Raw genomic sequence first — 22476 nt, 5'->3', positions numbered from 1 at the left:
GTGTTACAGACCTAGAACGTGGCAAAGCTTTTTGCCTTGCCCACATCCTTTGTGAAATGTATACCCCAGAACTAGGTGCAGCATCCAGTAATGGTTTCCTGAGCATTGTGCAAGGAGGGGATGCCACCTTCCACAACTACACACATTTTCTTTGTTTGTATACCCAGGGATCATGTTTACCCTCATAACTACAGCATTGCAGTAGGAATTTGTGGTGGGTCAGTTCTCTATTTTGACCCCTAAGTCCAGTTCAGAGAATGACCCTGTTCCTTGTCCATAGCTGCGTAGCCTTGTGCTTGGCTGGGTTGAACCACATGCTGGTCCAGGGAGGCCATCCTGACTAGGCCATATATATTCCTCTGTAGAAACAATGGTCCCCATTCTTGCTTGGCTGGGTATCTGCAAACCTCACCAGCAATGAACTGACCTCCTCTTTCTGACACCAATCAGGTTTGGGACCCACCAGCTACTTTCAGGCAGGGCAATGGGCAGTGTGTAGGTGGGAGAGCAGTGTGGTCACTACCACCCAAGGTGGATTGAAATTAGAAAAGCTGAACCCTAGCAGCTGAGCAAACAGGAGCCAACAGCTTTTCTTCTTCTTTTTTTTGCAAAAAGAAAGGAAGAAAGAAAAAATATATATGCATGTATACACACACACATAGAAAGAAAATATATATATATGCATGTGTGTGTGTGTGTGTGTGTGTGTGTGTGTATATATGCACGTATACACACACACACATAGAAAGAAAGAAAATATATATATATGCATGTGTGTGTGTGTGTGTGTGTGTGTATATATGTGTATATATATATATATATATATATATATATATATATATATATATATATATAAAGCTGTACCACTGCCAACCTGTCTTGTGACAGCTGTGGTTCGCTTGACAATCCAAAACACACCTTTAAAGTTACACCATTCTCATTCCTGTTACAAAATTGCACCGCGCACCCATGTTCCTATGCACCCACTTGCCTATCACCGTCACCTTTAACCATTACGATTATGCAGAGCACCTGCTCAGTGATCTCCCTCTCCCTCCCCACCCTCCCAACTCCCCCACCTATTTCCCAGTCATCCTCTCTGAGCCAGTGAGTGCTTGGCTGGTGGGCACGCTGGGGAAGGGAAGCATATGTGGGACCACTTTTCTGGAGGGTCCTGCCCAGCTCATGGGTGGGCCCAGAGACCAGTGGTGTGCAGGTAAGCCAGGCAACCATTCCACTGTGCTCGCCCTGAGCTGTGTGTGCAGGAGGGGTCACTTTCTCCAAAGCCCACTGTATAGCAGGGCAGACCCTGCATGCACACGTCTGCTGCCATAGCCTACACTTTCCTGCCTGAGAAAACTGACCCCCTCCGGGCCTGAGCACAAGGAAGGAGAGCAGGGGGCCCATTTGTCTAAATCAGCAGCTGCCTCATACCAGTTCATCTCAGGACAAACACGTGACAGGGAGCAGGGAGCCCTGCTGTGTGCAGCCCGGCTCTCAGCTCTCAACCAGGAAGCTGTTTGTTTGGCTTCTCAGGGCAGGGAGACAGGAATGAGCGGAGGAGGAATGGGGGAGGCCTCTGCAGCAGGGTGGGACCTGCCTTCCCCCTCATTCCTGCTTGGAGGCGCAGGCCCTGCCTCCTCAGCCCCCCTCCTCCCCCCATTATGTCTAGCGGCTGCCAGAATAGGGGCTGGTTCACTTTGCTCTGGCACTTCAGGGAGCTTAGATCTACATTAGGATTGTGCGGTCTGGATCGTGCCTGAACAGGGCCTCCTGTCACTGGTGCTTTTCATTCTGAAGTGCAAAAGGAGAAGGGCAGGGTATCCCATCCACCCTGGCTCTGACATCTGGGAGTGGCTGAGTCCCCAAACCTTAGGCTCCTGAAGCCTGTCTGTGATGGAGCAGGCAGGGCATCAGGAGGCAGGGGAGGTCACTGGTTCTGACCCCATCACCATTTCACTAGCAATTGCTATGGCCTGTGGATGCAACTCCATGTGATGAACAGGCAATAGGAGCTGCTCCGGAGGGCATGCCTGAGCCCTAGGGGCTGAGGGCTCTGGGGAAAATTTTCATTACCCGCCGCGTGCATAGTCTCACTGGCTTGTCTGACTTGAGCTGATCCCAGTGCTTGGTGTGGCTGTAGAGACAGGGCTGAGTTAAGCGGCCCTGAAATGAAGTTTGAGATCAAGCAACTTAATAAGTGTCCAGACCCACAGATCTGAAGGAGAAAATAGGAGCTCAGCACCATTGCCAGACAGCTCCTATGTTAACTGACCAGTGCACAGGCTGATGGAGGAAGGGAGTGCAGGAGAGATGGACAAGCAGTGCAGCAGGAGAACATTCTGCGCTGACATTTTCACCCCGACTGTGTCCCTAGCTGTCTGGCCCTGCCTCCTCTGCATGTTGCCCCTGTCCAGGATGCCAGCCCAAGCTGCCAGGCAGCACCTCAGCAGACAGTGTCTGTCCGGTCAAAAGGACACTGAGCAAATGTACCCAGCACAGCGCCTTCCAGATGCAAATTGATAGTCAAGTCACTCATCAAAACAATGGGGTCCGGCTAATCCTTTTACAATGGGACTAATTGCTAATCAGACCAATTTCACACTGGCTGTTTCCCTTGACAATGAGGCTCCTTGGAGAACAGCTCCTGGGGGGATGGGAGCTGTCTCCCTGGCAGCACGTCTTCTGATGCTGGGACTGCCTGTGCACCCAGCGCACAGCTGCCTTCCCACTCTGGGAGTATTTCCTTCAGCCCGTGCAGGATCTATGGAGCAGAGCTCAGGGTGAGGTTGGTTGGGGGGGAGAGGCGGGGGGGGGGGTTCTGCTGTGCTGAGAAACCCCTCTATTCCCACACCCACAGTAATGTGTTCCCTGCTTGCCATCTGCCTGTTATGGCCCCATCTATGCAGGCTCTGAGGGCAGCTGGCTTTCCTGGCTCCTTCGCCTCATTCTGACTTGTGTCTGCTTTGCTGACAACCAGGGACTCTCCTAGTCAAATCCAGAGTTCTCCCAGGGACCCAGCATGTACATGCACACAGCTGCTGTGTCTGATCACACAACGGCAGCTCCTGCTCCACTGCAGACCCACTGCGTAGGGGGAGCAAGGCAGCTGGTGAACAGCACCTGGCAGCAGAAAAGCTTGTTTAGGACAGGAAGTACAGAACTACACCATGTCCCACAGGAGCTGCAGGGAGCGAGCTTTGGGGAGGCACTCTTTTGGTTCAGAATATAAGGATTAGCCCCCAGCTTCTGCAAACATTGCCCCATGGTCTGCAGGGATTGCCTGGGTGAGCAATGTTGCTCCATTTTGCATCTGAAATGTGGTGCCTCCCTCAGCAATGTACCCTCATATATTGCTGAGGTTCATCTGGGTGCTGACAGAGAGAAGAGCACCCCTATTAGATCCCTAGCATTATTTTTAGCCACAGAAAGGCTTGCCTTCTGCTTTGCCACCCGTGCAAAGCTTGTAGTCTTGCTGAGGTGCCCAGCCAAAGACTACAGGCTGCTTTTGGAGCTCTAGTTACCTGCTCTTGACTTTGTTTTGGCTCCATGCTGAAAAGTCAGCTGCATTGATCCTGCAGCGTCCTCCCAGCAATGCGAGTAGTGCAGGGTTGAGCCCTCTGAGCTGGGTTTCTAGGTCAGCTGAGTTGCACATCATAATTTTGCTTCTATGCTCTTGGGCAGCCGTGGGGCTTTGCATGGCAAAAGCTTTGAAGGTCTGGCCTTGGAGTGCTTCCTTTGTCATGGTCACTTTACGCACATCTGTCCCCACAGGAACCCCCATGCAGGCTACCATTCAGGCCTTGGGAAGACAGCCATGCTATACCATCCAACATCTGGAGCTTGTCAGTCATTAAAGGGGGAGAAGAGTATTATTGGAAAAGGATGGTGGTAGTGGGAAAGGCTGCTGGGGTAACTGAAGCTGTCTGGGAGGGGAGCTGTTAATGTTCCTCCTCCTGTGTATTTTATCACTTGGATGTGGCTTGTGTTTGCAACACCTGTAGCACCAGCAGGTCTTTGCTGTGGAAAAGGCAGCGTGGGGTAAAGGATGGCTCACAGGAGCTACTCATCCCTCATCCCACTTTCACCACTGAGCTGCTGCGTGGCCTTGAGCAAGAAACTTCCTCTTTGGGAGGCTGTGGGGTGTTAGCCCCCTTGCCGAGGGCTGGAATTGTGAATTAGCTGGAGTGCATGAAGAGTTTCGCAAGTGCCAAGGGCTCAGTAAGTGCCAAGCTCTGGCCAACTCAGCAAGAGATCTGCATACCCCTCACACATGCAGCCAAGTCAGTGCCCTCAGCCCTGACATACAATGATGCACTTGTACACACATTAATCTTATACCCTCCCCCCCAGGCTGAGATCAATGCTGGGGTCAGATGGACAACTAGTGCCTTGGCTGAGGCAGTATCTTGACCATATCTTGTCTCCCTTCCCCCACCTCCTGAGTGCCCAGCTGCAGTGAATGAATATGAGGTTAACCACAGCCACTGGCTCTTAAGCTTCCTCTGATCAACGGAGGCTCATGTGGTTGTGGGTAGATATATGTTGATGGGTCTGCAGGTGCTGCACTGTCCCCCTGCCCTGCTGTACCCAGGCTGTCTCAGAAGTCCCAGATAATTCAGACAGACATGTCTCCATGCTGAAATATTCATGTGCATGTAAATGTACTCCTTTCCTGCAGCCAGGACTTGGTGTCTTTGACTTCAGTCCCAGAACCCATGAAGTAGAGGGCAGTGAAGTGAGGGCAAAGATGTGCCTGTGCCCTATGCCCTTCCCTAGAATGGCCAGTGTGAAGATGACTTGTCAGGCCCAAGGCTAACGGGACTCAGGATCCTTTGTGTTTTATAGCAGAAATCCCCTTTGGAAGCAAGGGAGCAGTGGTGAGGGGCTGGGCCAGCAGCCTGGAGAGGCTTAGCCATGGCACTAGCCCTGGCACTAGCCCTGCAAGCTCCATACATGCTGTGCCTCACTCAGACTGGGGCCAGAGGATTTCTGTATTCAGGCTTCATCTCTGCACAGCTCACCGGGGAAGTCCAGTAAGAGGGCTAGTGGGGCCATCTGATGGTTTCTGGGATGGGGAGATGGGCTCATTCAGAACTGGACTGAGAATGCCCAGTGTGTTTCAAACAAGCCGGTGAATGACTGGGGCCCTGATAGAAGGAAACAACCTACTTAAGCTGTTGAGCCAGCCAGAGTCCGTAGAGGAGCTCAGTCAGACCAGTGCCTGGATGAATGGATGGACACATAGACAGACGGGTGCCAAACAAACTACAGTCTCTGCAACCTCCCCTCTGCCCCACAGCACCATTTGACTCCCCAGAGAGCAGACCTGTTTCTTTCTGCTCCAGGTTGATGGGTGAGTGTGGTACCTGCTCCAAATGGGCTCAGAGTGAGCCCAGGGCACTCTCCGGAGCTGGCTTTAAGGCACAGTGGGGAGAAGCATCTGGACTTCTATCACTGCACTCATTTGCAGGAGGTGATAACATGCGATTGATCAGGAATGACCTGGCCAATCCCTTTGACACTGTCCTACAGGCAGTAAAATTCTCGTGGGCAATAGAGCAAAGGGCAAGGTGCCCAGTTTGTTATGGAACCACTTCCCTGTTGTCCTATGCCAAGAGTACAGCCCCTGGGCACACACTGACCCCATCCTCTGGCTCTGGCCAGGTGACCTGGGACCAAACCCTGAGGAAGAGGTTGTACTGCCGAGGTGGAGTGGTTCTGTCCTTGATCCTGCAAGCTGAGGTCACTGGCCGTGGGTAGCTACAGTGCAAATGGGATTTGACTGGCACCACAGCATAGGCTAACAAAGATGCTGCAGACTGGCTAAATGGGGGACCTTGGCATGCAATTCCAGCAGCTTTGGGGTGGGCTGTGCCAGGCGAGTGCTTGCAGGCAGGCAGGCAGGACTGCCTCAGTATCATAAGGATTTCCCTGGGCTTTGGGGTCTTGTATCCTGGAGAGGTTACAGCTATGACCATCCAGATACCAAGCTGCATCTAGAGCAGCTGAATGGGAGGGGAGCCTCACAGCAGCCATCACCTAGGACTTTCAGCTCTGAGAGCCAAGGTCAGGACCCAGGAGAGGCCTCTTTCTCAGTCCTGGGTTTGGGGGGCTGGTTGGAGCTGCTTGCAAAAGAAGAGGACCGCCGCTTCAAAGCACTGGCTCTGGGGCTGAGCATCTGACCCCAAGGCTGCTGCTGCAGGAAGCAAACTGCCTCATTTCACTCTGCTAATTAAGCTCCCCATTCCCGCCCCCACACACGCTCTCCCTGCCCAGCCTCTCTGCCCTGCCACCAGTGCCTACACAGATGCAGCAAGCAAAGCGCATCAGGGTGCTAATGAAGCAGAGTGCTGGACACTGGCGGATCTGACTCCACAGCTCGCCTCAGCCAGGGCTCGGTGAGAATTAATTACTGCTGCTCTTTGCTCTTAATGAACCTTCTCTGAAGCAAGAAGCATCAGCCTCCCTGCCTGCAATGGCCGATGAGCTACAGTCTCTCTCCACCCGCATAGAGCCTGGTCCCACTGCTTCAAAAAAGGGAGTCTGCAGCATCCAGCCCCACTCTCATCCCCACACGCATGCTGGCCCAGCTGCAGAACCCCAGGCCAGCCCCGTTACCAAGTCCAGCGTGGCTTTGGGTGCCAAGTTCTCAGAAGGGAGTGATTTCCAACTTGTTGGAATTGCCTAAAAAAGGAGAAAGGCAGCGGGTTGGAAATGCTCAGCAGAAGTGGGCAGCTGGGACGGTATTTGACACTACAGCTCAGTTATTAATACTGCAGGGGAATCTCAGTGCAGGAACGTTTCCATCTGGCCTTGGTGTTACCTCTCCGTGACTGGTCTGGCTAAGTTCCCTTCTTGGCTGGCAGCCTAGCCCCCAGCATGAGCCAGGCATTCCCTCCCCCCTGCCTCCCCCCACAGGGAGGCTTCTGCCCAGCTTTCCCATCCTCCCCAGTGCCAGACCCTTGGGGAAGACAAATTCCCTTTGCCTTGTGTGTGCCCTGGAGCACTGGCCTTACTTAACCTTTTTAGAACTGGGAAGCTATCACAGTGGTTTAAAGAGGAGCTTGAGTACAATGAGTCATGAGGCTAGAACAGCATTGTTCACCCATCTACAGGCCCAGGCCTTCATGCCCATGACACAGGGAGTGCTGGAGGCTTGCCAGGTAAGTAGGTATCTCCCAATGCAGGCTGCACAGTCCCAGGACCCTTTTCTGAATCAGTCCCTGGCACAACGGGTGGGGCAGCCCTGCTCAGCCTGTTGCATCTAGGGAATGAAGCTCTGTCTTCAGCTGCTCCCAAGGATCTTGGTTGGAGCCAATACCTAGCACCTCACAGGACTACATGGCCAGCCTGGAGCTAGATGATCACAGTTTGACATGCCAGGATGGAGGCTGCCAAGCAGCTTTGCCCACAAGCTCTGGCTGCAGCTGCTGGGGCCCAGCCTGTGCTGGCCAGGGCACTCTCACCAGTGACAGGCCATTCCCAGCCCCTGGATGTCAATGGAGCTTGCACACTGGCTTAAGGTACTAGAGCTTGCCTGAGGCAAGTGTCCCTTGGTTAAAGCAGTAACTGCCTGGAAACCACCTGGCTTTGCCCATGTCCCTTTCTCTGTCCCCTTCACCATGGTATAGCTGCTGGAAGGTAACTGTGGCTTGTGCCTTGCAGAGGTTGGCAGTAGGGGTGGCTGTGGCATGGTGCTCTCTGGGAGAGGGGAGGGGATATTTCAGTCCATGCTGCCAGGATGAAGCTGTACGTCATAGGCTGGGGAAAGGGTGCCCAGAAGAAAGGTTCTTAAGTGTCAGAGATTCCCATGTGATGCTGGAGGGAGTGTTCAAGTATGGAAAGTCCCTTGGAAAAGCCAAAGAGCAGTGCTGGGTAGAAGGTCTTCAGGGGCACATTTATCCCCTGCAAAGGCCCCAGCCCAGCACCCCTCTCTTGGGCAGTTCTGCAGTGGTGCATAATGTAAGTGCTTCCAGCTCTCTGCATTGTCAGCTTGATGCCCTGGTACTACAGCTGTCACTGCAGCTGACCAGCTGGCTAGAACAAGCAACAGAGGAGTCCAGCTGGCCAGGTCTAGCCAGGAACGGGGGTGGAGGGGCAATGAGCAGGCGGAATGGAGTTGCCGCATCTAATCCATCCTGGGAACATCTTTGGGGATTAGCATCTGGAAGTGTCTGTCTGGGTGGCTTGGAGGCCAAAGCACAGGAGCCCTGGGGAAGGGCCAGGGGCAGGGGCAGGGGGGTTGTGTGTGTCTGGCCTGGTGGGCACTGGGGAGACTGAGACGGGCAGCTGCTCTGGGGAGGGAGCTAGGCCAGCAGGCAGGGACAAGCATGCACTCCTGCAGAGCTCAGCAAACAGTACAAGGGACTACTCCCTGGCAGTGCCATGGCACATCACAGCACCTGCCAAGCCTTCAGTGTCAGAGCAATGGGACAGCCCACAGGGATCCCACACATCCTCCATCACCTCTCCTGGAGGAGGCCCTGATGCCTTACAGCATGGCTCTGTAACCACCACCCAGCTGCTCTCCCATCCCCTGCCCTGGCATGCCTCGGTCCTGACACAACACTTCAGCCTGGGTGGGTGGGAGTACAGATCATAGAGCCTGCAGCCCTGTTCAAGGATGCTGGGATGGATCTAGTTGAGAGCAGGAGTGGTTGCCGTGTCTTGTAGCCTGAGAGCTATCTGCAATCTGCATAGTGTCACTCTTCTTGGACAAGCATCTGCATAGCAACTGCCCCCACCCCACTAGAACCAGGACCACTGGTCTTACTCCCCCTCTGAGACTGGCAGATCAGTATTTCTGGGCTCACTTAGTGGCCCTTGCTGGGGCTTTATGCCCTGGTATTGCCTAGGCTACAGCAGGTTTCTGCGTGAGACATCAATATCCCTGGACTGGGTAATTATTACCCAGGCAGTTCCTGCCTGGTGATCTGAGGATGTCCTGCCCCTAGGCTCCTACAACCTAATCAGTGGGTGTTATGCAGCTGTGTGCAGTATTTCCACCCTTTTATAGGAGCTGTACCCTCACCAGAGGTCTGTGCAGACTCTGTACACCATTGCTTATGGCAGCTGAGATCCCCAAGGCAGCTGGGTCTGTGGCACTGGAACTAGTATAGATTAGACTGTCCTAAGCAGGGTCAAGCAAATGACTGAGGCTACTGGCAGCCTATCTCTGCTGGGACTCCCAGGGCTAGTCCCAGTGGCAGAGATGGCTCAGGGCTGGCATTGGCAGCAGAGCTGCTTGCGCACGGTCCTTCCTAGGGACAAGGCTTCAGATCTGAATGGCGCTCTGCTTCCCCTTCTTCCTCAGATACCACGGCATCTCACTCTCCACTGGATATCCATTGTGGCTGTAGTGTGAAGAGTGGCCAGTCCTATACCCTGCATTTTGTGCATGGCTTGCCAAGCCTTCTCTGTGGTTGGAGAGCTTGCTGTTTGGCTGCCTTTCTGGACGACTAAAGTGCCCCAGGAGGCATTGGCAGCAAGAAGCCTGAGCTTTCAACAGCAGTACAAAAATCACCTGCAGAGCCGAATAGATGTGACAGGAGCAGGGGCCAGGCAGGAGGCTGCAGCTGCCCCTGGGCACGTCTCAGGCACTGTGGCAGGGTATTCATCCATCCTGGCATGGATACAGGTGCCTGTGAGCCCTGCTGGGAAGGGGCGGTTACTGCATAACCCGGGTGCTGGGGGAGGTGGTGTCTGTCACATTTAGAACTGGACTGAAGCCCAGGTCCTTGGTGGCTGGCAGTGCCCATGGCTCTGAGTATGCCTTGGACCAGAGTGCATGACAGGCATCAGAAGTGCTTAGCAACCGAGGTCACTGGAAGGGGGAATGCCTGTGTTCACCAACTGGGGGCTGGGAGTGGGGGGACAGGGCTAGGGAGGATGGGCGTGAAGTGACATACTGCCCAGCAGTTGTCTTTCTGTGAGCAATAAGGAGCACCCTTGCCTCCCCTTAGTGCCATCTAGTGCCTGCTCCCACCCTGTCCCTCCCCTTTCTGGTGCTCCACCCATCTGCAAGCAGCTTCACACCCAGCTCTTGGCAGAAGGAGTTTGCGTACCCCCTCTCCCTAATAGGGTCGTCACCCCAAGGCAACTCTGAGTCCCAGCTGTGGCATGGGGAACCTGCCCCCCGCTGTCCTCAGTCAAGCTCAGGATGTCCACCAGTGAGTGCATGTTGAAGTCTCCGCAGCCTTTCCTCTACCAGGTTTCAGCATGAAACAGCCAGTCCCTGCTGTCACAACTACAAAAGGCCAACTACAGGACCTACCCTCAGGCCCTGTATCACTGACTTCCAGACCAGCTGGCTCCCCTCTGCACCCTGGGCTCTGCTTGCCCTTGGTTACACATGCATGTACTGGGATGGACTATCAAGTGTCCTCCATGGCTTTGTGTGGGGGATCAAAACTAGGGCTGGAGTGGGGAGCTGCAGGGGGTGATGTGTGTACAGAGGAAGGTGAGAGAGGGCAGGTGTAGAGAGGAAGGAGGGGCAAGGCTACAGAAAAGGGGGGTCCCAAGAGTGTAGGGCAGAGTGGGAGAAGTGGAGAGCCCTGGACTCAGACCAAGAGCCAGGGAGCAGCTGGTACAATGTGGAGATAGGGACACAACCACTGTTCCTCTGGGTTTTATGGACTGGGCTGGGGAGTGCATCCGAGGGGCTGCTTGTGCCTTGATTGCCTCCCTGCTGCAGCTGGCAGCCAGCCCTGCCTGGGGATGATGACAAGCCTTTCTGTTTACAGCCAGCAGATCGGAGGGGGCAAAGGGCCAGTGCTGGCTCCTCATCAGCCCCCTTTCAGTGCCAGGTGCTGCCTCCACGGGCAAATAACCTTGTGCTGCCACAGCCCAGAACTGCCTGGACTCCAAAGCCCCCCTGTTGGGAATGGGACAGCAAAGCCACCCCTCTGCCCCCCTCCCAACCCAACCTGGCAGGGATGGGACTGAGTCCTCACCCTGTTCTGTGCTGAGGGCAGCCCAGGAAGGGGTTAATGGCCAGCCTGTACCTGCAGTTGCATTTTAAAGATGTGAAATTAAAGCCCGTAATTTATTCTCCCCACACACGAAGGAGCAATTAGTTCTAAACACGGCTTAATCAGTCAGCGCGAGATTGATTTCTGTAGACTTGGATTTGGTGGCTGCTGGCGAGGAGCCAGGCTGGGAGCAATCTCCAAATAAATGAAGTGCAGAGAAGTAAGCCATTACATAATATGATATATGAGGCCTGTAACTCACTCGCCTCTTCATTAGTATTCCACTGTATGCTGGCAAAGGCACCAAACTTTCTCCCCGGCACCTCAGCAACTTCTTCCCTGTCCACTTTTTGCCTCCTCTAGTGCGGCTAAACCCTTACCTTTTCACCTGAAGCTCCCCTCACCACAGCCCCCTCAGCTAAGACTGGCACCCTGCTGTTGTGACTCCTAGCCCCAGCTAGCTGCCTACTCAGGCAGCTACAGGTCCCTTGGCAAGTCACTTGATGCTGCAGCCATGGCCTCCCGACATGAAGAATTAGGAGTATCTTACCCCACTCCTGGGCCTTGCCCTTGGCTCTCACCTTCTCACGTTTTTGGGGGGCTCCAAACCTTATGACAGGGAAGCATTGCTGACAACCAGAGAAACTGAGGCACACAGCATGAAAGCAACTTTCCCAAGATCATTCGGCAAGTCAGTTCTGCAGCCACAGGCGTCCCCACCCCTGCTACTTCTGCTCGTTCACCAGCCTTTTCTGCTCTGCAGAATCTCTGAAGGGGCGCCCAAGGCTGAGAGGGGGCAGAGGACACTTATGAGAGGGCAGAGCACACTGCTAGTAGGTCCTGGTGCATGGGGGTATGAGGAAGAGAACTCACCCCTTTGCTGCCGGGTAGCCAGGGTTTCTTCAGTATCATCACAAGTGATGCTTGCTATTGTCAGCAGGGCTAATCTGCTGCACGGAGCCCCACTGGGAATTCCATGGGAAAATTCCCCAGGACTCCGAGGAATAATCCACGGGTCACAGACTCCTGTTCACCATGTCTCTCGTTTGTCTTGGATCGAATTCCTGCTGTTTCGCTCGGCATTAGCATCAAAGCAGTGGTACGAGTTGGAAGGCACGGCTTCCTCCTGTCGCTCCATTTGCAACATTTAAACTTGCTTTCTCTGGTGTCAAAAATCCCTCAAATGGCAGTGGGTGCCGGCAGTGCCAGCAGTGTGCAGCTGGGACAGGCTTTGTCGCATATTCCTGGGTGGGTTGGGAGGACATGTGCATTTTCTTCCTGGGTGTCTGGTGCTGAACCGGCCCAACTTCTGTGCGAAGCCACAATTGTGAGGCACTCAGGGATCTGAAGTGGCTCTTGTTTGTAAGCAGGGACTTTCCACATAACCACCCTAGCTCCTGAATTCAAAGGAGTGGAGGAAAAGCAAAGGGTTAGGTTCTGTTGTGCTGACTCCTGCGCACATTCAGCTTTCCTCCTCACATCTTCGGGTCAGGTACGGAGCAGCTGGCAGGACAGGAGTTGGGGGCTGGAGGAGGAGGGATGTGGCAGAAACTTGCCCTCAGTAACACAGTTTTGCAGTATGTCTTTGCAGTAGAGGTTGGTCCCAGACCCACAATCCAGATCAGATCCAGTATGCATGTGCCATGCATCAGTGACCATTGAGCTGTCACAAGGTAGTACAGTAGCAGCATTTGCCTGGGACGGAAAAAATGCTGCAAAGAAGTGTGAGAGGCCCCTGAGCCAGGGAGGTGAGGTGTGGAGATATTCCTGCCCTGTTTGTTGCTTATGAATTACCCAGAGCCAGGCTCTGACCTGCTTTGACTGGGCCAGCTGCTTGAAGTTGCTGGCTGGACAACTGATGGAACTACAGGCCATCCTAGCTGCTTGTGAATTGCTATTGGCAATGTATGGGCAGTCACCAAAGTCACCTGCTCTTATTTCTGCTCTTGAATGGATGCTCCTCAAGGCCAAAAGAGCTTTTGAGATGGCTGACTTAACCTTTGTGGTATGCAAATAAATATTCACCTGGGCGTCACCCTACATCTTCTTCCACAAATATTTCTATGACACTGGTTGACTGATGTGAATGCCAGTGCAAAAGGGAATAAAAGTCAGTGACTAGGGAGCTGTGTCTGAGTCACAGTACTGCTGGGGGTGCAACCAAACACAGCTCCCATTCAGGACTGGTTCAGAAGTTTCTGCCAATTTTATGCATGCTTTTTATATATACCAGGGAACCAGACACCTAGATAAGGAGTGCAGAGGCCTCCAACCCAATTGGTTGGCTGTACCTGGTGTGCCCTGACCATTCCAGCTGGCTGATTCCAGGGCAAGGATGGTCCAGAGGCTAGCATGAGCATGGATTGATGTGGGGTGGGGGAAGAGGGGGGAGTTGTTAGTGGGGATTAAGGACCCAACAGAGTTGGGGAGGGAGAGGGAAGAAGTGCTTTTGAGGGAGTCAGGGTGGGGATTGGCAACATGGGACTCCCAGGTACCTGGCAGCAGCAAGCCAGAGCTGCACTTTCATCTGACCATGTTTGGAAGGCAGACAGCAGGCTCCTGGTATCGGAGGGCAGGCTCTGCTAGTAGGAGCTGGGGGTTAAAGCGGGCAGCGAGGAGGGTGGAAGGGGGTGGTCCATATTATCAGGTGCTCAGGGCTTGGCTTGATTCTTACTCCCATGTTGCTGTTTCTGACATTAGTGTCAGTCTCCACATGGAGCCACTCCTGGCTTATCCCATAGAGAGAACATCATCATGCCTGAGAATGGGGTCTGTCCAGTGGCCTGTGTGCAGGGGGTTGTTGTATCAGTGCAATGTCCATGTTATAGACTTTCCCCATGGCACTCCCAAGTCCCCTTTTTGGCAGCCATAGCAGAGAGGCCAAGCCCCAAATGAGTGATGGAGGCTGACTGCCCCATGATTTCACCTGGCCAGGGCAGAGGCACATTGGCAGGGCTGAAACAAGCAGCTTGCCCTTATGATGCTCCTGTCCTAAGGGAGTGAGATGTTCATTATCCAAGGCACTCAGAGCCTTTGAGGAGTCCCTGTCTGGCTAAATCTAGTGCTTCTTGGAGAGAGCACACTGCTTCTGTAGTGAACCAGGACTTGGAAACAGGTGGCCTTACCCTATGGCTGCTGCCCAGGCCTGTGCTCGGCCCAGGGAAGCTCTCCTTCAGCTGTGGCAGGTGTGGCCATGAGGGGACCAAGGTACTGGTGCCTTCTAATGACCCAGAGTTCTCTGTGTTTTGTTGTCTCTGCAGAACTCGATACGGCACAACCTGTCCTTGCACACCAGGTTCATCCGTGTGCAGAACGAGGGCACTGGCAAGAGCTCCTGGTGGATGCTGAACCCTGAGGGGGGCAAGACTGGTAAGACGCCTCGCCGGCGGGCAGTGTCCATGGACAACAACAGCAAGTTCCTGAGGATCAAAGGGAAAGCCAGCAAGAAGAAGCAACTCCAGGCCACGCAGGAGCGTGGGGAAGACAGCCCATCCTCCCAGCAGGCCAAGTGGTCCGAGAGTCCTGCATCCCATGCCAGTGATGAGTACGATGCCTGGGCCGACTTCCGGACGCGGGCCAATTCCTCGGCCAGCACAATGAGTGGGCGCCTCTCACCGATTATGGCCAACCATGAGCCAGATGACCTGGAGGATGATGATGGGACACCATCCTCCCCACTGATGTACCCCAGTCCATCCAGCACCATGTCTCCCTCCCTGAATACCAGGTGCTCTGTGGAGCTGCCCCGGCTGACTGACTTAACTGGCACCATTAACCTGAATGAGGGGCTCGGGGAGAGCCTCCTGGATGACCTGCAGGACAACTACAGCATGAGCCCTTCCCAGCAGCTCCCCTCAGGAGCCCTCAGACAGAGAAGCTCCAGCTTCACCTTCAACTCCAAGTGCTCAACCATGGGGGCTGCCACCAACACATACTGTGGGACTATCTATAGCCAGCCAGCCATGAACTTGATGCGGCGTCTGCCCATGCAGACCATCCAGGAGAACAAGCAAGCCACCTTCTCACCCGTCAGCTCATACAGGAATGCCTCACTGCAGGACCTGCTGTCCTCTATCTCCTACACGCACAAAGAGAGCATGGCCCAGGGTGACCTGCCCATGTCTCAAGCCAGCACCATGGTGCAGTCCCGCAGCCACAGACAGAACGCCCTTATGTGTGGAGGTGGGGATCAGGGCTTAGCCTCTTACCCTGCCCATTCTGCCTCCCTAATGAAGAACAACACTTTGTATCACCCGTCACCAGCCAGTCACCATCCTGCTGTCAACAACAGTGCCTTACCTAATCCTGTCAGCCTTATGAGCTTGCCTAGTGACACATGCAGCATGGCAGCCATGCCCCATCATGGGCATCTCCATTCCTACGCTAATAACCAAGGGGCACATGTGAGCTTGCTGGATTCCCTACAGGGCCCCTACCAAGGGGCCATTCACCCCCCGGTTTTGGGCCAAGACAGGTTCCCAGCAGACCTTGACCTGGACATGTTCAATGGCAGCTTGGAGTGTGATGTGGAGTCCATTATTCTTAATGACTTTATGGACAGTGATGAGATGGACTTTAACTTTGACTCGGCTCTTCCACCACAGAATGGTCTCAACATGCCCTCATTGCCCAGCGCCCCTCAACCCACCAATCAGAGCTGGGTGCCAGGGTGATGCCCACCCAGATTTTCTCCATCAAGCAGTCACAAGGGGAACATTGAAACAAACTTTTTTTTCTTTTCTCTTCTGCCTTTATTTGTTAAGACAGGCTAGAGCCATCCGTTTAAACTTGAGATCAACACTAAACACAAACCATAGGTAAAACATCAATACAGGCATAGGACACAGCCCCATCCATTTCCAGGTACAGTACTGCTGGGTGCTCCAGACAAGCCACCTCCAGAATCTGCTGGAGAGCTGCAACTCCCATACCAGCTTCTAGACCTCACGCTGTAAAAATAAGAGAGAGCAGACAGGCATGGGTGCAAAGGGCAGCCTTATTCAATCCAGACTGGTTAGGCAGGTTCCCTAGCTCACTGTGCCATTTGTGAAGTTCCTTAGCAAGTCAGGCTGGGTGTCTGGGTCCAAAGGGATTTCCATTTGTTGGGATAACCTTTCCAAATTGCCCACAGTGGTGGCTCACCCGTTGCTGTATGCTGCCACTTGATTTGATTTCCCCTACTCTTTACATCTGCTAGCCTTGTGCTGGGTGGGGGAGCCTGCTGTAGATGTAGTGTCCTGTAGCAGGGTACCTTAATCGGGTCCACCCCCCCACCCCCCGCCCCTTTAGAAGGGCTTGTTTTAATCTGAGCATCTTCAGACACTTAAGTACCAATTGCAAGTAAAATGATCTCCTCTACTCAAGGGAGGCTCACCACATTAGCAAGACCCCTTGCTGTGTGTCAACTAAATCAGCTGCAGTCTGCAGCCCCTTCCACCCACCAAGTCCATACAAAAATTATGGATTTCCTTGTACTGCTTAAAACATGTTTGGTTACCTGATGGCAAGCTGGTGAGCAAGCGAAAGCCTGTGAACTGTGTAGATCTAGCAGCTGGTACATGTTGGCAGCACCCACGTACATGGGGCCTGCTCCAAAGTTGGCTTCTGGCTTCTGATCTCAGCCAACTTTGTGGATGGCCACATTTTCAGCCTTGGTGCCTGCAAGAAAAACACCAATAACTGGCAAGTTGCCTGTATAATGCACATGTGTGCACAAGCAAAGCAGGTGCTTTACCATGGCTGCACACTCAAATACCTGTTCTTTGGGCCCACTGTACTGTGCTAGGAGCTGGCCCTGTGTTGGGTGCTCTGCTAGCCTGGCCCCTCTACTCCAGACTGGCTGAGAGGAGGTCAAAGATAGGGGCTTATTTATCTGATTTCATGCACTCTCTTGCCATGGAATAATAATATGGTTCGAAAAGCAGCTAGAGGAGAGCTCTGCTGAGAACTGCCTTCTGCTCTCAGACCGGTGACAGGGTAAATGAATGGACACAGACATTGTGGGTTCATATCAGGAGTCTGCTCCAGCCACAGTGTTGAGATCTGGAGGTGGGACTAGCTCAGGGGGTCTTGGCTCTGGAAGCATTTCAAAACTTGGGTCTGGATTGCAATGTGAAATGGCTCCAGAATTGGGGCAGCTCCGCTCCAGGGTCTCCGGCTTCTCTATGTCCCCTTGGAGGGGGCTTAGGGTTCTAATGTTTCTACTGCCATCCTGCACTTTAGTATTGTGCCCCTGGGTTTCCACATTAGTTTAACCTATGTTACCATTCCTGCCCCATGGGTTACTGTGCTGGGTCTGGGCAGGTTGCCATAAAGCTTGAACCTGGGGACTGCCAGCCTATGGCAGTGAGTGAGAGAGAGAGGCAGGTGCTCGCCAATCTCAGAAGCCCCCAAGGTAAAATATTGGGTTCTAACAGTGTAAGCCCAAGGGAGGGACTGCTTTGCACCTGGGCAAATGCTGCCATAGGCACAGGACAGCTGAGCTGGCCCAGTAGGCAACAGCAGTTCAAAGAGCACAGGGATGCTAAGCAGGGGATCAGCTTTCATGGGGAGGGGAGGGTCCTCCTCACATTCAGCAAGAATGGTGCCAGCCCAGTGCTTCTGGGCTGGGGCCCAATGGGGACTCTGAATGGGGCCAGCCAGCCTGATAAAGTCTTAGCTGGGGGGGGAAAGCAGCAGTAATACTGCTGGAGCTGGCCACTGAGGGTGCTGGTGATAAAATTAAAGCTGTGCAGAACTTCCAGCTTCCTGACCAGTGCAGGCCTGAGCCCAGCCTGCCCAGAGCCGTGTCTAAGCACTGCAGGCAGCATCTGCCTCCATACTGAGTCAAACTTACACCCGGTCCAAGTGTTGCAGCCTGAGCTTCCCCATGCAGTTCCCTGTGGCCCTAGCTCTGGTGCTGAGCTTCAAAATGAAATGGAGTTCCTGGATCTGGTGCCCAGCTCCTGCAAACTCTACTGAGGTTTGCTTTGGGTTTTCCAGTCCAGTTGACACTGAACCTGGCACAAGCTGGGTGAGGCTGCCGGATCACCAAAGAGCCCAGGAGAGCCATAACCATTAGATGCCAAGGTGGCAAAGTGCCTCATCATTAGGGACCAGGGACTCCCTGACTCCATGGGGCTGCCTGGCTGTAGCTATGATGAATCCTTCCCCATGGGCCTGTGTCCCCTTCAGTGTGGAAAGGACACTTTTGGTCCAGGGCTCCAAGGCTTGCGATCTAGATTCAGGCTTACCTGGTTCTGAACAGACAGAGATCCATGGAACTGAGTACAACAGGTGGGTTGGAGTCCTGACTCTGATGCCAGGGGAGGGCTGCCTTCCCTAGGGGATTGGCTCCCCTCTCCACCCTGAAGCTCGCTCTTCTTTCTCTCATGTATGTCACTGGCTTTTCCATGAGTCCCCAGGGCTCCTCTAGGAACAGAGAAAGAATTCATTCATTACCAACTGATTATTTTTTTCAGTCCCATCCCTTTTCCATTCCCTTCTCCCTGCCCTCAGCATTATCTCATGTGCATCAAGGTCCAGGCAACATGTCCCAGTCGTGGCAGCTGCTTCTTGCCTGGGGAAAGGCAGTACCCTGTGGGCGGGCATATCCAGTTGTCCCCCTTACCCAGTGAGGTTCCATCTGGTACCCAAACTGCCCAACATGTTTGCAGTGGATAATCACAAGGAAGCCCCATGTACCATTGATCACCTTTGCTCCAGGTACATAGCAGTCGTAGTCTATTTATAAAGACACTAAAGGTTAATTAATTATGTTTACATTGTTTGATCATGTACAGAATTTAATATATTCTATGATATATAATCTTTCTTAAATGCTTTTTTTTAAAAAAAGTTACTATTTTGTTGAGAAAATTAATTCATTCATTTTATACATTCAGATTTCGTTTTCAGACACATTTGATTAGTCAAAAACAGAAATTAATAACAACAAGTGGTTACTTAATACCCTGCCATGCACCCGGGGGGTGGGGTGGAGGTGCCAAGGACTGTCAGCTAGGTGCCTGGCACCTTTGACTGACCTCCTTGCCATGATGATGCTGGAGACTGAGGGCTGGGGCCCCTTACAAGTGCTGTGAGCATTTGGGTGTGGCTGTGTCCTAACTGTCCTTCCATGCTTGGGGCAAAAGGGAAGGGATCTAGTTTCTTCCAGACAGGTGATCTTCCAGACATGCATCTAACAGCACAATAGAGGGCAGAGGCATTCAGAGATGTGCCACCTGCAGGTAGCATTATGGTCTCTGCTGACACTGGCCAGGCACTTGGGGCCTCTGGTTATTTTGTAGGAAGGCAGATTGATGGATACATCTTTGGTGGCTGGGCAGGTGGCATGGGTTGTCACAGTCCATGCCCAGCTTGGCTTTGCCTCAAGTTCTCTGTTCCTTTTGGACACTCTGATTTTTGCTTTTGCTGGTGGGGAGGGGAGCGGGGAGGAGAGGGGCAGCATGGGGAGAATCCGAAATACTGGAGGTAAACTCTACCCATCTGTCTGAATCTGGCTGCTGTGTAACAGGCATCCTGACACTCAGCTGGCTTAGGTCTGTGGCCTGGCTCTGCCCTGTGCTGGTACAGTTTCACTAGGATGCTTGGAGCTGAGCATCAGGGACTTCATCCGTCTTAGACTAGCCCCTGCTCCCTCCAAACCTTAGTTACTGGCTGTCCCTGCTTTCTACCCCTGCTACACACTTCCTAGAGTGCATTGCTGATGGGTAAGGGGAACATTTGAGCTTACACCTGGCAGTAAACTTTCCTCTTTGAGTAAAGGGGAAGAGGAACGCGGAAGCCCCTGGCAGGTCTGGAGAGCCCCTTGGCCACACTTGGTCCTGAGCCATCCTATAGCACTGAGAGGTAGCTGCATCAGCAGCGGGGTGAGGCGGTAGTAAGAGAAAAGACCCCTCTCCTGTGCCTCCCAGGCCTGCCATGCTCCTCCCCACTCATCCTGTCCTCCTTCCCTGCCCCGCAGTGTGTTTGACCTGGGAATCCACCCCCAGGCACGTCTTATTGCAAAGGTGTCTTTGTGGTTCGTGACCGTGGGGTTGTTGTGTGTGCGGTGGAGTCGTGTTGGTAAGCGTCGTGTATACCGTCATTGTGCAGTGCAAGGGGGGGCTGGGCAGTGGGTGGAGAGCTGGGCAGGTCATTTGGTCACCTGAGAGAGCCCAGTGATGCCTGAGTCTCCAGGGAAGGACCTGTTCAGCTTCAGGTGTGTGAAGATGATGTTAGGTAGAGGGCTGGGACCAGCTGGAGTGGAAGCCAAAATGTAGCAATGGTTTAGAGGTGACTTCTGCAACACCTAGGGCAGGACAGACAGGTGGCCCCAGGAGATTGGAAGGGAGTGCAGCAGGCAAGATAGGGTAGGGCCTGTGTGCATGGGGCTAGGACGGCTCAGGGACGGGGAAAGAAGAGATGTTGAGTGCCATAGCATCAGGGATGCAGGTGGGGGGAGGGTGAAAAAATGAAGGGTCACTTTGGAAACAAAAATCCATCTCTGGGTTGGCCTTTCCCAAATTCTGTGGCTCATGCTCTCCAGGATGGTCTGAGGCCATCTGTCTGCAGATTACACCCAGTACCTGGGGGTGGAAAATTGCTCCCCTTGGCAGAGCTGCAAGTCATTGGCCAAGGCTCCCCAGACTCAATCAGTTTGCAAGGGTCTCCCAACAACCCTCATAAGCAGGCAGTTATAAGGTGCTTCTTGGCTTGCCCCAAGCAGCCATGCAGGCCGGGCCCAAAGTGGCCAGATGCTTTTACCTCATGTTGACTGCAGGGAAGACCAGGTCTGGGAAGGTCATGAGCTGGCCATGCTGTCTTCTACGCTGTGCCTGACCAGAGGAGGGAACAACTATACTTAGCCTGGACTAGTTCACTGCTCTCTGTCATGATGAGGACATGGCAGTTCTCTGCCCACATGAGGCATTATCTGGACATGGGATCTAGTCTGAACAATAGTTGTAGCATACCTGGAGCCAAGGAACCAGTTCTGCAGCCCCACATAGTAGACCCCAGGAGCTTGGCTTTTAACATTGCGGGAAGCACAGGGAAGGGGCAGGTTGGGTCTTAGTTTTCACTGCTTTGAGTTGGAGAAATCTGCGGCTGATGTTCAAGTTTTATTTTAAATTCTCTCTCTGGAAATGACTTCCAGACCACAGGCTACAACCCCTCCCTTGTAGGAAGCTCCTCTTCTGGTCATGGCCATCCAGACCATAGCCTGCCAGCTCATTCCAGTGAGGATGGAAGCCATGTCTGTCCCCCTCTGCCTAAGTACAGCTGTTCTGCCTAGAACTTCATACCCTAGTCTCTCAGATCAGCTCCCTTGGCTTCTGGTGGTCCCTGGCTGCAGTGACCCCGACACTACCCCAGACAAGGAGCGATCTGGTAGAGGAGAAGGCTCTACGGAGAAGGGAGGGTGCTCTGGAGTGACCAGCTCCAGCAGTTTGCTTTATACAGATGTTTTGGTTCATTCTTTCCCTCATATTTATAACTGTACAGACTTGGGGGGAGGGTTTCTGACAGGCTGTTATCTCTCACCGCACATATATTGTAGGCGATGTAACCTTCTTGATTGTGCTATTAGAGTTTGTGTATGTGGCAATGTAAAGAACTGTGTATAGTGCATTGTACAGCATATTTTCATGAATAAAATTGTTTTAAATATTACAGGCCTGGCTTCAGTGTGTGTGTGTACAGGTATGTGCCTGGGTCTGCATGCATGTGTGGATATGTACGGGCACACATATGCTTGCTGATGCATGAGTGTGAGAATGGATGGAGAAGGCAGAAATAATGGTGAATCAGAGAGAGAGAGATGGACAATGAAAAGTTCCTCTATGACCCTTGGGCATACGGGATGATGAAAGACCAAGTGGAGTTCAGAAGTAGAGCATGGGATGCAAAAGCCCATCAGTTTGGATGGCCCTTCTGGGGTGATGGGATATTTCCCTCCCCAGCTGTCATCGTTGTGAGATGGTCCAGGATGCAGAACTTCAGAACTGGTCACTAGGGGACAAGAACAAATATGCTCAGATCTGCCACTGGCCTACCAGTCAAGGCACTGGGGATGGAAAGTAGAGTCTCTCGCACTTTTAGGGCTGGGCTGGACCCAGGGTCATGGGCAACATGAAGACTCAGTGAATAACTTGTTTTGTAGAGAGGGGACTAGTACCTCTGTGGGGAAAAAGCAGCTGTCTGTGCCACAGCCATGCAAGGACATGAGAAAGCAGATGGTTCAGAGTAGTTGTGGCTGCGCATGTGAATGGCTCTGGGTCTCCATGTGATTGCTGCGCTGTTAGCAGGAGTCATTCATTGAGAATGCAGCCCATTCCCAGTGACCCAGGCAGTCGCCACTGTAGTATATTCCTGCCAGTCCTCCTCAGGCTGCCTCCACCCTGTGCCCCTTCTGCAGTTCAATACCACTAGCCCCCCTGCTATTCCAGGTCTCTTCTGCCCTTTGATGCCAGAAGCCCTTCCCCCTTGTCATCATTCTCTTTCAGCTAGTGCTGTCCAACTC

General features: G+C 53.1%; 1 protein-coding gene across 1 annotated transcript in view; it reads left to right on the top strand.

The window, feature by feature from the left end:
- Positions 1 to 21626, top strand: part of FOXO6 (forkhead box O6) — a 96463-nt gene extending 74837 nt beyond the window's left edge. The window contains exon 2 of the mRNA XM_006259454.4: positions 14234 to 21626. Coding sequence (XP_006259516.1) covers positions 14234 to 15646 — 1413 coding nt within the window. The 3' untranslated portion in view covers positions 15647 to 21626. The remainder of the gene's footprint in view (positions 1 to 14233) is intronic.
- Positions 21627 to 22476: the final 850 nt, after the last annotated feature.

The sequence above is a fragment of the Alligator mississippiensis genome, chromosome 6 (genome assembly GCF_030867095.1).
Source record: "Alligator mississippiensis isolate rAllMis1 chromosome 6, rAllMis1, whole genome shotgun sequence".
NCBI classification, from domain to species: domain Eukaryota; kingdom Metazoa; phylum Chordata; order Crocodylia; family Alligatoridae; genus Alligator; species Alligator mississippiensis.
This window is presented reverse-complemented; position numbering and strand designations above follow the sequence as displayed.